Source organism: Oikopleura dioica, chromosome 2 (assembly GCF_907165135.1).
Source record: "Oikopleura dioica chromosome 2, OKI2018_I68_1.0, whole genome shotgun sequence".
Taxonomy (NCBI): Eukaryota; Metazoa; Chordata; class Appendicularia; order Copelata; family Oikopleuridae; genus Oikopleura; species Oikopleura dioica.
In genome coordinates, this window is record NC_137292.1 from 15,956,779 (window position 1) to 15,971,053 (window position 14,275).

Below are 14,275 nucleotides of genomic sequence, written 5' to 3' on the forward strand. Positions count from 1 at the left end.
GCAAAATATGCCTCGCTTTTCTGATACTCGCCTCACTAAAGTTTTTGGTTTCGGTTGTGATCTACACAGTCAATTCAACCTGTTTCCCTCGCGATTATTCGCCTGAAAAAGGCAATCTTGCAGCTCTGGCGACTTGGCAACAAATTTTCGCTTGCATTCTGCCCGGGCTTGTTGACGGTTTTTGCGAATTTCACTCGGGGTAAGATGCGATTCTTGCGTGCTCTCTTCGACAGTTTCTGTTTTCATCGTTGAACTCGTCACAGGAAAAGTCGTTCGTGTGATGGGCACTGTTCGTACTCCTATTCGACCCTCGGTTACTTTCTCAGGCTCGACTATTTCTTCTCTGAAAATGAGATTTTATTTTACATTAAATTTATAAATCTCTGGTTTCAAGAATTCACCTAGTAAAGACTTCCTCAAAAGAAAAAATACTAATTAAAAGGGATAAACAAAATTATATTAAAAGGTGGCTCCCGAATCATGCAAAAAATGACACTTAGATTGGAAGTTCATTTTGAGCAACTTACACTTCTTCCTCTATTTCGTTTTCTTCTTCAAGAGGAATTGGTACGTCTGGAAGAGACATGTCTATGTCCATGTTCATATAGTAGTTGTTGGGATCGTATTGAAAATCTTCGGGCTCTTCAATTTCCTCTTCGCCGGAGTACGAATCATCGTACAAGTCTTGGAAGGATATTTGGTTGTTTGGATCTTTCGCCCTGTCGAGTTTCTCTCGCAAAACTGTTAGACTCTTCCCTCGGTAGAGTTTTTCAATAAAGCCGCTTCCATTTCCGGGCAAGTTTTCAATCGTCTTGCAAAGTTGGGACCAGTGTTGCTTCTCAGCTGCTGTGTAATCTCTCCTTTCAGGCTCGCTCTCGAAAGCGAAATTCTTCTGAAAAATAAAAAACAAAAAACTCTTCATTTTTCAAGGCTCCTGTCGTGTACTCTACTTTTGCCTTTCTATCTGTGTTCCAATGGCACTAGAAAAGCGCTACAGTCAGACTCGTTAAAAATTCATTTGCGCGCTGTTGCCCTGAATCCTGATATCGTCCTGAAAATTTAATGCCGAGCATTTCCAGAAGTGAATTCTGATCTTTCTCCGGATATCGTTTAATTTTCAATTCAATCAGATGAAAACAAGACAAGATTGGGCATGAATTTATTCATCTAACTTGCTGCGTTTGGAACTGAATGAGCCGACAGTACAAGGCAAGAACATGGTCAGGACAGACTGAGCATTGAGTCCGTTAAAAATGATGATGTGGCGCAGGAAGGACGAGGGAAGGCGAACGGTGCATTTTTATTTCGTGGCTGGCAAGAGCATCTTTGTACCTAAATTTTTGTTTACACAATATAAACCGCGAATAAAAAGGGGGTCCCTATTTTCAGAGGCAATTTAGCGGACTCAACATTTCCCCAAAGGATTACCATTTTTACGGGTAACCATCACTCCACCTTGGCAATTATCTTCATAATGTCAAGGGGGTCGACCTATTACTTTAAGAAGGTAGTTTACCTTCCTTTGTTTCTAATTTACTTGTTTCCTTTCGTTTTCCTTATGTTACAACTCTTTGTGTTGATACCTGTATTTATTACTGTATCTTTAAATAAACTATCAGAAAAAAAACACCTCGCGGAACTACCGATCAAATCTCGCAAATGGGGGCATAAGGATGATGAGGCCTTTGATTTGACCATTTGCAGCCAGCCCTCGCCTCAGACCGAGGTTTTCGATGCCCCAGTTACCAAATCTGATCGTTATTTTCCCATTTGCGGGATCCTTGTTTTTTACTTACCTAAATCTCTGCTGACAGAAAATGCATTCAAAAGGCTTTTCGCCTGTATGAATCATTTTGTGTCTTGTAAGAGCTGATTTCTGCGAAAATCGCTTTCCACAGTCGCTGCACGGAAACGGCTTTTCGCCAGTGTGTGTTCTGCAATTTCAAAGTGAGAACAGCTAAAACAAAGTGCAAATTACCGTAGATGAGTGACCAACGTGCCGGACACTTTAAATTTAGCCGGACAAAGAGGGCACTTGTGGGGGCGCGTATCCGCCGACTTCTCGTGCACAGCGCGAGTGTGCTGCTCCAGCTGCGCCAGACTACGAAATTTTTTATTGCAGACTTGACAGGTCGTCCGTTTCTTCGGGTAGGGATCCGCTATTGAGCGAGGCGAGACGCGTTCCACGCTTTCTTCGACCGGCTGCGGCAAGATTGAAACAGAAAGAGACAACGGTAAGCCGGAAGCTTCTGGAGTTAATGGTGCTGACTCGTGATGCTGCTTTTCAATTTTTGAAGCGCTTTGATTGATTTCAAGGTCGGAGCTGGACTGTTCTTTGCTTTGCGGAGATTCGGCCATCTCAGACGACGTTTCTTCAATAAAAATAAGTGAAATTCAAATTTGAATAAAAATACCTTTTGGAAGATATTCATTTTTGATTTCATCCGTTTCTTCGATCGGCTGAAGCTCCAGTTGACTGTTGACTGAAGTAGCAGCCTTCTCCCTCATCGCGTTAATCGAGCTCAAGACAAGCGAGATCCTCGAGTAGGCCAGCAGCTCATTCTGTATTGTCTTTTGACAAATGGACTTGTGCAATTCAAGAGATACTGAAAAATAGACGCGTCAGAGCCGCAATGCTTCAAAATTATTAACGCTAGGATTATAAACCCGCTTTTCAGCTAAAACGCAAAAATTAACCGCGTGGTTATTTTTGCACGTGTGGATTCTTTTCTTTACCTGGCGAGAAAAAGCTCTGCACGCGGCAGAATGGGCAGAAATTAATAAACTGGCTGGTCCATTTTGCATTTGCGGAGTCGACTTTTCAGGGATGAATTATTTCAATGAAAATCAGTTTTATTCGGTTTTTTATCTTCTTTATTCATTATTGTTCCAAAACATCAATTTTATAAGGGGATAGAAACAGCTTTCTCGATTTTGGTTTGAAGCTACATTAAAGAAAACATAAGATTTATTTATGTTAACGGTGTTTCCTCATAAATGTTCCTAGAAAAGAGGTTGAGGTTCACAACACTGTGAATGAAATTTGTTTAAAAATCAGGTGACTAGAGATATTCGTGTTTGAAAAGTTGCGAAAATCGAGAATTTCGGAGAGATGAGTTGCTTCTGAGCCTGTTTACTCAAAAAATTGATGACTAAAACAAATTTTGAGGGAGATGCTCCTAGTTCTAAGATGTATTTATCTAAACCTGAAGTGAAAATTTGAAAATGTAAGATTCTCTTGTCTGTAGCGCCAGTCAAAAATCGCCTTTTTCGTAAAAAAAGCTGTTTCTATCCCCTTAAATTATATTTTTTTCTATATAATATAATATAATTTTTCTAAATATTATATATTTTTCTGAATCAGGTCTTAAAATTTGTAGGCCATCCCTCTTCCTGGATATTTCAAATTCTCTTTATTTTTCTCTTCGATCTGTGTTTTCAGTATTTTAAGAAGTTCCATGTTTTAGGTAAAAAATGCGTTTTAGGAAGAAGCCCAGTGTGTCTGTGCAGAGTGGTGTGTAAAGTGATTGTGTTGTTAGTGTTGTGGGTGGCTTTTGCTATTTTCCGTCGGTCTGCTCCTGACCGTACCGCGACCGCGGTCGTCTCCAAAACGACCGATACGATGGTGCCTAAGCCAGAAGCAGATTTGTATGGAGAGAGACGAGTACTTTCAAGTAAATAACACAACGCCCGCCGAGTGGTCAGCGCAAAAGGTCGACCGCGCTCGAGCCGCCTCAGAACGCAGTTCAGCCCTTTTTCGCGGGGGCGCTCGGTTTCATTACCAAAAATTTTTGGTATTTGAATACCAAAATTGGTATTTGAATACCAAAAATTGGTATTTGAATACCAAATTTTTCTACTGGAAACAATTTTTTCCTTGAAAAATAGGTAAATCACATCAAGAGCTTCCTATAAAACAGGCGCGGAGCGCACACTCGCATTTTTTGGTGGGCGAAATAAGTATTCTTTGGCGAATTTGGTATTTGAATACCAAAATTGGTATTTGAATACCAAAAATTGGTATTTGAATACCAATTGGTAATCAAACCGAGCGTCTCCCCTTTTTCGTCTTCGCCAAAAAGTGTTGTCTCGTATGATCATTTTGCCAAAATATATCCGCAAACTAACAATTGGCAAATTTCGAATGAAAGCTCGATTTTTCACCAAACGAAAGAGAGGTCAAGATCTCTTCGCTAATTATTAGGCGCCAGATTAGCTCAGAGCTGTACTACTTGCGGGTACTTAAAATTTCACACAATCCACTTCGCCTGATTTTAAAAATTGTTCTCGTCATGCACGTATGCGGACGAATTTGCACAGCGCTAAAGACTTAATTGCCTTGTTAGTAATAGGAATTTGTAGGAATGGTTTCCACGTTGGAAAGTGAACAGATCATCGTTTCCGTCAATTGCAGTATTTGCCAAGGAAAGGCTACCTATTTAAGCGTCTCTCTCCAGTTTGGATGGTCAAAATCCTAAAATCAAAAAATGAGCAACGAAGTTAGCCCCGAGAGTCCTCCAGCCTACGATTCGATCCTAAAAGATGGCTCAGGAATTCCCATCGCTGGAGAAGCGGTGCCACAAACTCAGCAGCAGCAAGAGTACGCTGAATACTGCGCCCAGCAAAACACACAACAGCCGGTAGTAGTAAACCAGCTACCAGAAGGGGCAGTGATCGTGGAGCAGCAGCCCCAAGTTGTTGTGATGCAGCAAGTCGGCCCGAATTACTGTCATTTTTGCAAGCAACACGTAAGCACTCAAAAATAAGAAAAACATATTAAATATCAGTAACAATCATGTATTAGAAGAAAACCCAAAATTTAGCCGCTTTTCAGTGATTTCGAATCTAAAAAGCAGACAAATTTTGGGTTTTCACTGTATCGAGCCCTACTAGGGGTCTGGATTCGCTTAGCGAGTTCGCTCATGAGCGAAGCGAAGCAGAGCGAAGCGAATTCGCTTCGCTTTCGCTTTAAATTTTTGAAAAATTTTCGCTTTCGCTTTTCATTTTTGGTCAAAATCCAGACCCCTGGCCCTACTAGTAACAAATATAATTTCGTTTAAGTTTGACAAAAATTAACTCGCAAATTTAGGTGACGTTTTACTACAGATCCGGCTGGACCCCTGGGGCGATCTGTTGCTGTATCTTTTTCCCGCTGATCGGCTGGGCATTTCTAGCCTGCTCAGTTTCGAACAACTCTGGCCTTCACTGTCCACGCTGCCATCTGCGGCAAGTCTAGTTTTCCGAAAAAATAAACTTTGATTCCTTATTTTGTACAATTTATAAATGTATGTAAAAGCAGCTTGGTGCAATGCAGGCGAAAATCTGGTCAATCTTTTTTGAGAAATTGTCGAACGGCGGAAACCTTCCTTTGCGCTCGGCGTAATCGCGCAGAGTGCGATTTCCACTGGTCTGCAACGTCCATTGTCGCCAGGGAAATAACTGAAATAATAGTTACCAGTGTTTTCTTGCATGTATCCGAGTCATAAGCGGAGCCAGAAAACAGCAAATTATAATATAATGTTAAGGACCCCCGTGGGTTCTTCGTATCAAAACGCGATTTTGAGCCTTCATTTTTTGGGGTCTATCTGGACTCTTAAATTGGAATTTTCGCCGGAAAATGTCAGAAATGCCGTAATTTAAAATTACTAATTTTGGTAAAAAATATCGATTTTTCTTGGTTAAAACTTCCTCGACAAGTTTAACGCTCAGACACATCAACAACCAAGAATATGGCCCATATTATATAGGTTTTTTAGAAATTTCTATTTTTTAAATAAAAAAGCTGACGATAGGGTCCTTAGCACCCAATAAGTGAGTCTTACTACTTAGTCTTCCGGCGGTTTCACTCGGTTGTTCTTGCATTCTTCTTATTGCATCTTCGGACCACATTTTATTCAGAATCGACGTATGATCCTTAATCAATATAAGAGGTTTGAACTTGATTGGAAAACTTACATCTAGTCTGCCGGCGTATTTCTTGTCGAATATTTTCTGGATATCCTGGCTGTGCAGCTTTCGCTGGCCCTTGTGAGTCAAGTAAAATCTGACAGTGTAGGAAAAGAGAACGGAAATCCAAATGGCGCCCAGGACGATCGAGGCAATTACAGTAAAGGAAGTGTTCGTGTCTATTTTCAAATTTAGGGAAACTTAGCGAAAAGAAGCTCTACCTCCAATTTCAAGACTCGTCCAGCTGTCGACGAATTCCATCAAGTGGAGCATCTCATCCGCGAAAGTTTGCTCATTTGTTAGAGACGTATCGTCGTCTTCGTTAAAAAGCATAGACGAAGTCTCGGTCTCATCGTCCGCAGACGCAGTTTTTGTTTTACCTAAGAGCCAAAAATGATGAATTATCTCAAGAAGAGAGCTGAACGCTACTCCTAGCGATTGTTTATAAGCTTAGCCGAACGATTTAAAAGTTACTTTTTTCGACCGGACAATTGTCTATCTTAGATAAATAGACTATCTAGCTCTTTTCATCGGCCTAATATCCAAGTTTGCTAGGTTAGGACCCCATGAATCCTAAAATTTTGAGGACTTTTGCATATCTTGAGCTCTAACATAAGAGCTTAGCCTAAAGGCTTCAAAGGCAAAGAATCTTTATGGGTCATAAATTTCAAATCTTCAATTTGATTGAACATATAGAAAATAGAGGCAAATACTTGTGCAAGAGTCTTTTTTAATATTCGGATTTTCTAGTTTCAGGCTTACTTCGTTGCGAATTTATAGATGACACGTTTCACAAGTTACCATTTTATTGTCGATATTTCTATGTTCCCTACCAATCTTCAAAACCTCACTAATATTAACTCTCTCACTAACCTGGTCTAGCATGGACCCAACTGAGCAAGAGAAGCAATATTAATTCTCTGGTTATCATGCCGGGCGATTATACTAGGCGGAAAAGAAGAGGCTGCGTGGGGAGAATCATGTACAAAAAATAAGTACAAAATGGAAAACGACTCGAGTATTGTTAAGCGGGGAGACCGACGGGTAGCATTTTGTTTTATTACTTTGAAGGTTTAAAGGATCACGCAGCAAGCACTCGATGAGCCATCCTGTTCTGCTTGCCATTCTTTCTCCTCCATTCCGCCGCCTTTGCTCTAGAGACCGTTTATCATATTTTTCCTAGTTTTGACTTCTACGCAAATAAAAAATATAAATTCAAGGCGACTCTCAGAATTCGGCTTTCTCAGAATTTCGCAGAACTCTCAAAATTCTGCCCGGCCTTAATCCATAAATTGTGCAAAGTTAGCAAAAGCAATTTTCAACCTCAAATGCATCCTCGCATGCACACACTTTTCACGCTCTATAAAATAACTTTATTACTTCGCGCTTTTTCGGCTTTGCTTGACTTTTTTCCGTTTCATCTGAAAATCGAAAGTTAAAATTGCTTCATTTATCTGATCAATTTCAATTTTTTGCGGTTTCTTTATGAAATTTATTCATTTTTTGATAAATTATTTTAATTTTAAATTCGAAAACAAAATAAAAACAAACTCAAATATTCTGAAGATTCATAGAAACAAAACCTGGAATGACGAAAAAGCCCTTCATGGCGCCTAACGAGTCTCTGCCTTGAGATTCTCTGCTCTGACTTGACACTAGATCTTAGTCACGAAAGGTCGCTTGTTACGTAAGTTGTCCGTTTCTGACCAAGTCCTGAAAACTGTCTCTGGACGAAGGACATTTGCAGCTGCGTTACGAATTCTCTGAAGCTTAAAAACGATGAATTCGGCTTTTTCGATAAGCGTTCAATAAAAGCGACACATCATAATTCAGTCCGTCAGAAAGAGCGCTCTTGTCAACGCGCTCGCACCTCGCCTGCCTCAAATTACTGAAAATTTATAGTTCTAATAAGGATGCCACTTGCACGCAAAATAAAACAGCGGAAGAATTTATTTCTTCTACAGCAGATTAGTCCTTAGCTTGTTTAATCGCTTCGAGAGAACGCTTCAACTGGTGAATCTCGATTCTGTACTCCGACTCTTCTTGTTTCAGCGCTTTGCTTACGATCTCAGAAGTATCTGAAAACAGTTGGGCGTTCAAGTAGATTAATGCTTAATCGATTACCAAGAACTTTCATGAAGTTGATTCCTTTTTCTTCGTTCCACTCTCTCACCAGGCATCGCTTCTGTGGCGTACTGTACAAATGGCCATCAGGCGTGAATGACAGTCGAGCGATGCACTTGGCCGTGTCCTCTTGCAAAGGGCTCCGCAAACTGAGTAAAAACCTGAGTCAGGGTCTGGAAAAGCCGCGGAGCTTCTTTTTTAAAAACTTTGCTATAACCCTGACTCAGGTTTCTTACCCAGGTTGCCGAGCCCAGAGTTCGAAATTCCCGCGAACTTTTGCGGGTGCGGGGGGGAGCGGGAACTATGACTGAAATTTTTCGCGGGGGCGGGGGAGCGGGAGCAAGGTCGAAAATTTTTGCGGGAGCGGGGGAGCGGGAGCAAGTCCAAAATTTTGCGCGGGAGCGGGGGCGGGGGAGGAGGTCTAAAAATTTTGCGCGGGAGAGGGCGGCGCGGGAAAAAGGCCTGAAAATTTGCGCGGGAGCGGGGGGCGCGGGAAGGATTCCCCCTCTCTTTTGCTCCCGCGGGAGCCCGCGGGAAAGAAAAATCAACGTGATGGCTGGTTTAAAAAGGTCTTCACTAAGGAAGAAGCCTGAGTCAGGCCCCTAAGATAATTCGACAATTGAGAAATAAAATTGAAAAAAATTAATACAAACCATAACAAAGCTAAGAACATGAACAATATTACTTTCACATTGAATGGTGGTGGGTGGGGTTGGGGACGAAACTAAGATTGATCAACTAAGACTTCCCCGGCCTTTGTCAAGCCCCTTAAATTTGAAAACCAAGGAACGGGGCTGAAACGGCCCGAAGGGCCGTCAAGCCCCTTAAATTTGAAAACCAAGGAACGGGGCTGAAACGGCCCGAAGGGCCGTCAAGCCCCTTAAATTTGAAAACCAAGGAACGGGGCTGAAACGGCCCGAAGGGCCGTCAAGCCACTTAAATTTGAAAACCAAGGAACGGGGCTGAAACGGCCCGAAGGGCCGTCAAGCCCCTTAAATTAGAAAACCAAGGAACGGGGCTGAAACGGCCCGAAGGGCCGTCAAGCCCCTTAAATTTGAAAACCAAGGAACGGGGCTGAAACGGCCCGAAGGGCCGTCAAGCCCCTTAAATTTGAAAACCAAGGAACGGGGCTGAAACGGCCCGAAGGGCCGTCAAGCCCCTTAAATTTGAAAACCAAGGAACGGGGCTGAAACGGCCCGAAGGGCCGTCAAGCCCCTTAAATTTAAAAACCTATTTCCCCGCTGCTCCCGCAGCCCCGCGGGAGCATTTTTGAGTTTTCGCGGCGCGGGAAGGGGCGGGAAGAAGGCGGAAAAGAACAATTTACGGCGGGAGCGGGGGGGAGGGGGAAAGATCACGAGAAAATCTCGAGGGAGCGGGGGCTCGCGGGAGCATGCGGCGCGGGAAATTTCGAACTCTGGCCGAGCCAAGCCCTTGCGATTTTACTTGAAAGAAATCGATCGAAAAGTGCTGCGTCTGGACGGGCGGGAACATGCTCCTCATCAGTTTGAACATGCGGCTTTTGAAGAGATCCTGCTGGTGGAGATTCGCGGAGACTCCTACAATAAACTTCAGAAAGGAAAAAAGAAGCGTGGAACCTTGAATATGGCCGTGGTTCGAAACGCCCAGCCAGAGTTCGCCTTTACAATCGCCGTTGAGAAACGAGGCCGCGTAGTCGCAAATGGCTCCATCTGTAATCCCGTGGTCAAAATCGGCAGCAGCTTTGAAGACTGTACATTTCGCTTCGACCAAGGTATCGATTCTGTCCCGCTCCTTAACACCAGCTTCGAATTATCCGTCAGAAATATACAAATACCGAAATAGTTGGAAACTCGTTGGCTTTTGAAGAGGAAGAGATGCTTGCATCACAAGGCTCTTCTTCATCATCGGAAAACCATTCTTCTTCTATCGAATAAGCAGATTTCTCCGCTTTGAACTCGGCAGAACGGGACCCCTTTATTTTAGGACAAAGATTTCGTCTGGATTTAAGATACCACTGAGTTACAACTTGGTGGAATGGAACTTATAAGTTGGGCTCGCCAACCTTTGTAGAAAACCTGAGTCAGGTTCTGAAGTGCCGATATAAAAATCCGAAAAGCTACTTTTTTAAAATGAAAAACAGAACAACGGTATTACCATTTTAATCGGTCTTTAAATATTGGCGAAGCCACTTCTTGGCTTCATTCTTGAAATTTTTCTTGCTTTAGCAGCTACTTTTCATATAGGCTCTTCAGAGCCTACTCAGGTATTCTAACAAGTTGCCGAGCCCAGGTAGCTAGTCATATTCAGAAAGTTAAAAATACTCTCATTACTTGAGAAATAATGATTTTGCTCCCTTTCCTTTGCTTCGCAACAGTCGTTTATGATAATATTTTGGTCGTTGTAAACAATCGCGAGCATGCAGATGTTCTTGAGAATATCGTACAGAATTTCTTGCTGCCTGCCATCGAATTTCGAGACGAACTTGAAAATTCCATGCTTGATGAGTTTTCGCGCCACGTGATAGCATCGCACGTTGTTTTTGTTCGAAATGAAGAGAGCAAAAAGAGTGAGGATTTTTCCGCTGAGTTTTAAAGCGATATCCGATGAATCTTCAATGGCCAGGTTCTCCATCAAAATTTGAACGAAGGAGTCTGATCGGACCGCTTCTTGGAACTCTCCTACTCTTTTCCTGGCGTAGTAGTGGTCACTTTCATTTTTCGAAGCGATCAAGAGAAGGATGCAGGCGCAAAAGTAGCGAGCTTCTGTCGAGTAGATTTCGTGGTTTTTCAGAATTGTAAACAGAAGGTAGGGACTGTCGGGAACGCTTCTTTTGTCTTCCTTGACCAACAGAAGTAGACATCTTTCAGAAGATTTTTAGGCGAATTCGAAATTCAGAATTACTCTTTATTTCTTATTTCTTCAATCAATTATCTCCTTCCTGAGACAAGTGGTTACCAGAGTGCTCGAAACAGGAGAGGGCGCTATTTTATCCAGAATCAGAAAGACCAGCCTTGGCTCAGTCTTGAGCAATTGCAAGTCGGCTTCAAAGACTTCGACTCGCGGTTCGCGGTAAATCGTTCCAGATTCGCAGTCGAAAAGGTTTCCCTGCGAAGTGATCAAAACCCGTCGCACGTGATTGTCTATTATGGTCAAGTAAACCTTGTTGAACTTTCTGGACTCGGCCTTTCGGTCTTTCAACCGTTGCGGGTCGATGGAGAAGAGTTCCTCGAGAATTTGAGAATGCAAAATTTGGTCTTCTTTGGAAAGGAAGCCCCAGGCGGAGTATTCATTCACTATTCGCGCGATCATCACATCCGCTGTCTTTTCGTTGTTTCTCGCGAATCTGGTGAATGGTTCGACGCTCAGCTTGTGAGTCTTCATCACTTTCGAAAACCACTGCGGTTGGGCATTTCTGTCTTCTTGGACGAGACAGTCGACTTGAAATGCCGCGGCAGTGCACTCCAACTCCTCCTGACCGAGCAAATCTGCCAGTTCATGCTGTCTAGCCGGAGACGCACGAGCAGTGTAGGAACAGCCAGGCTTCAGTAGCATTCCAAGTTTCTTCGAATATTCGGGTTCGAAAGAGGTGTTAAAAACTTCTTTGCTTCTGGCGCAGCTGTCGACGAGATGGAGCAGATTTCTGAAAAAGTCAAATTTGTTCGCCGTCGCTGGATTGCCCTTGATGATCCATTCCGCCAAGATGCCGATCTTTTCCAGCAGCTCCAAGCCAAACTTATCGCGTTGGAAAAAGAAACGCTTCATTCTGACCAAAATTGAGTTGCAGAGGTCAAGAACGTTTTTGTAGAAAGAATGAGATATTTCTTTATTGAAATTTCTTTTGTGAGGTTCTTAACTTTTGAGACCGTCGTTCGCACTTCTAGGAGGTCTAAATCGCCGCTCAAAACAAATAAATTTTCAGAAATATCAGGAGATATACCAATGATTTTGCTTAACTCTCGAGAAGCGCCACCACTACGACGCTAGAGAATTTTGATTGGCTGCGCTCAAAAATGTCGCCATATGTGGTCATTTTAAATTTTCGCGGCAATCGCCGAAAAATCATCAATAATTGTTCAGAACCGGGACCTGATGATAAAGTCTCTATAAAAGTCCAGAATCACTTTGATCGCGAGAATTTTATTACTTCCATACGCAAGAAGTCGTGGTTTATTTTCCTCAATTTCCACGCGACAAGTATAAGCAATATTCTTGTAAATCTCCACCTGAGTCAGGAAATCTAAAAGTTAACTTCTGATAAAGATCTCGCGCAAAAGAATACCGTGCCGCTGTGGAATAGAAAGCACTTTTAGTAGATTCCACATTTTCTCTAAATAAAAAAACTGGCTTTTTTTGAAAGATTCCCCAGCCAATCAGAATGAAGATGCGGAAAATTGAGTTTTATCCTAGGAAAGACAAAAAGTACATTAATAACGATTGTTTGTAAAAATTGACGTTGTTAATTTGGGAATTACGCAGAGGTACAGCGGAAATCTAGAAAGAGAGCGCGCGCGGTGTTCTCGAAAAGCAGATCTGGGGAATTGAGTCAGTAGGCTCCATCTGCGATTATTTTTCTGCGGTACTTTTCGAGAACACCGCGCGCGCTCTCTTTCTAGATTTTCGCTGTACCGTACAGCCTGTACGTCTGCTTAATTCTCTTTATTTCGTCACTTGGACTCCGGTCCCTGTCAAAGTGAATTCACTTTCTTCGTTCTTACATGCAGTGATTTACCGAAATAAGAGGCCTCGAAATAAGAGGACTTTTGGTTAAACTAGGCAAATTCTGTCATCCAAGAAAATTTCGAAATAAGAGGACTTTTTTGACAATTTTAATTAAAAAATCAGGAAATACCGAACTGACAGTGAAGCAACTATTTAAAAAATCTTTTATCTATGACTAGGGCCGACGAGCAAAAAATCAACCCCAAGTACCCGTTGATGGAAACGCCCGAAACTTTGTAGAAGTGTTTATTTTAGCCCAATTGAAAAAAATGTAATTGAAATTTTTTTGATCGGATCACGTGATCTCGGGTTACAGACCCTCGAAAAGCTAGAAAAGCTTGCCAAGCTTGATCCCCTTATGGCATCATCTTCTCGTTAGGCTAGAAAGAAAGGTCTTAATTTGTTCTAGTGGCTTAGTTAAAAAAAATCTTGGTGTATTTACAGGAGACGCTAGAAGCTATATAAGGACCCAAAACTAGCTAAAATTGAGGTAAAAATCCAGGTTTCACGGGCTACTTAGGGCAAAATACCTTGCAAAAAGGGCCATTTTAGACATTTCAATTCCCTCTTGCGACTCATGTGATCTTGCCACCAAAAATGTTTTGGATTATTTAGAAAGAACTTTTTGTGCTCTTTTATGTGAGCTACATTAAGATCCCCTGGGGTAATGGGATCGAGGTTGGCAAGCTTTTCTAGCTTTTCCAGGGTGTGTAACACGTGATCACGTGATCCGACCAAAAAATTTTCAATTACAATTTTTTTAGTTGGGCCAAAATAAACATCTTTACAAAGTTTCAGGAATCTACCTCAACGGGTTCTAGTGGTTGACTTTTTGCTCGTCGGCCCTATCTATGACTGTTTTGTCGGCCATTTCGAAGTCGATGGCTTTTCTGAGTCGGCTTCATCTGCAACTTGAACTTGAGGCCGCGCGTGTTTCATTGATTTGAAGCGCCAGGAGATGCTCGACCAACTCCTCTTCGTCTTCTTTCTCCAGAACGCTTGCAAGAACTTCCACATCCTCGAAGTCTTCAACCGTCTCGTTGAACTCTCGCTCTTTCAACAGCCCAGTATTAATCCAAGAGCGCTTGAAGTTCGCTGGGTTCATGTTCCTTGATCTTCAGGTGATCATTGTCGACGATAAAATCATCAAGATAACACCGCATCTTCTTCTTAAAATTTGCGAACCAGTCTTATTCTGGAAATGAATCTTTCTCCTCTCTTGATCTATGATTCATAGTCTATGAATCATAGACTATGAATGCATTCCTTTGAAATCTACTAGTAGTAGTAGAAGAGCAAAATGAAAAAAAGAACCTCTGTCACCCTAGCTTGATTTGAAAATTTCCAAAATAAGAGGACTTTTCGTCATCCCCTGTCATCCAAAAAGGCCTCTTATTTCGGTAAATCACTGTGTGTTACTCAAGTTTAAGCCTCCGAAACATGTCGTCATAAATTCTACCACCAAATTAATTAATAACGATGATCATTATTAATAAGCATGTGCTTG

At 42.1% G+C, this 14,275-nt stretch overlaps 5 protein-coding genes across 5 annotated transcripts; 1 reads left to right on the plus strand and 4 right to left on the minus strand.

Moving 5' to 3' along the window:
- Nucleotides 1-1,162: 1,162 nt before the first annotated feature.
- LOC145699068 (uncharacterized) lies at nucleotides 1,163-2,851 on the minus strand. The gene is made up of 5 exons (XM_081776318.1): nucleotides 2,737-2,851; nucleotides 2,415-2,606; nucleotides 1,979-2,372; nucleotides 1,797-1,934; nucleotides 1,163-1,332 (listed from the first exon to the last, which is right to left on the minus strand). The coding sequence occupies exons 2-5, from the start codon at nucleotides 2,506-2,508 to the stop codon at nucleotides 1,248-1,250; spliced, it is 711 nt and encodes a 236-aa protein (XP_081632444.1). The 5' UTR covers nucleotides 2,509-2,606; nucleotides 2,737-2,851; the 3' UTR covers nucleotides 1,163-1,247.
- Nucleotides 2,852-4,473: 1,622 nt separating this feature from the next.
- Nucleotides 4,474-5,237, plus strand: LOC145699898 (uncharacterized). Its single transcript, XM_081777159.1, has 2 exons — nucleotides 4,474-4,748; nucleotides 5,090-5,237. Exons 1-2 carry the CDS (start codon nucleotides 4,488-4,490, stop codon nucleotides 5,234-5,236), a joined length of 408 nt encoding a protein of 135 aa, XP_081633285.1. The 5' UTR covers nucleotides 4,474-4,487; the 3' UTR covers nucleotide 5,237.
- Nucleotides 5,238-5,302: 65 nt separating this feature from the next.
- Nucleotides 5,303-6,298, minus strand: LOC145700274 (uncharacterized). The gene is made up of 4 exons (XM_081777524.1): nucleotides 6,168-6,298; nucleotides 5,956-6,125; nucleotides 5,823-5,913; nucleotides 5,303-5,439 (listed from the first exon to the last, which is right to left on the minus strand). The coding sequence occupies exons 1-4, from the start codon at nucleotides 6,277-6,279 to the stop codon at nucleotides 5,327-5,329; spliced, it is 486 nt and encodes a 161-aa protein (XP_081633650.1). The 5' UTR covers nucleotides 6,280-6,298; the 3' UTR covers nucleotides 5,303-5,326.
- A 1,586-nt stretch (nucleotides 6,299-7,884) lies between these two features.
- On the minus strand, nucleotides 7,885-10,680 carry LOC145698518 (uncharacterized). The gene is made up of 6 exons (XM_081775717.1): nucleotides 10,456-10,680; nucleotides 9,884-10,021; nucleotides 9,666-9,840; nucleotides 9,501-9,626; nucleotides 8,071-8,199; nucleotides 7,885-8,024 (listed from the first exon to the last, which is right to left on the minus strand). The coding sequence occupies exons 1-6, from the start codon at nucleotides 10,678-10,680 to the stop codon at nucleotides 7,915-7,917; spliced, it is 903 nt and encodes a 300-aa protein (XP_081631843.1). The 3' UTR covers nucleotides 7,885-7,914.
- A 273-nt stretch (nucleotides 10,681-10,953) lies between these two features.
- Nucleotides 10,954-12,501, minus strand: LOC145696864 (uncharacterized). Its single transcript, XM_081773967.1, has 3 exons — nucleotides 12,329-12,501; nucleotides 12,136-12,286; nucleotides 10,954-11,884 (listed from the first exon to the last, which is right to left on the minus strand). Exons 1-3 carry the CDS (start codon nucleotides 12,369-12,371, stop codon nucleotides 10,969-10,971), a joined length of 1,110 nt encoding a protein of 369 aa, XP_081630093.1. The 5' UTR covers nucleotides 12,372-12,501; the 3' UTR covers nucleotides 10,954-10,968.
- Between the last annotated feature and the right edge of the window lie 1,774 nt (nucleotides 12,502-14,275).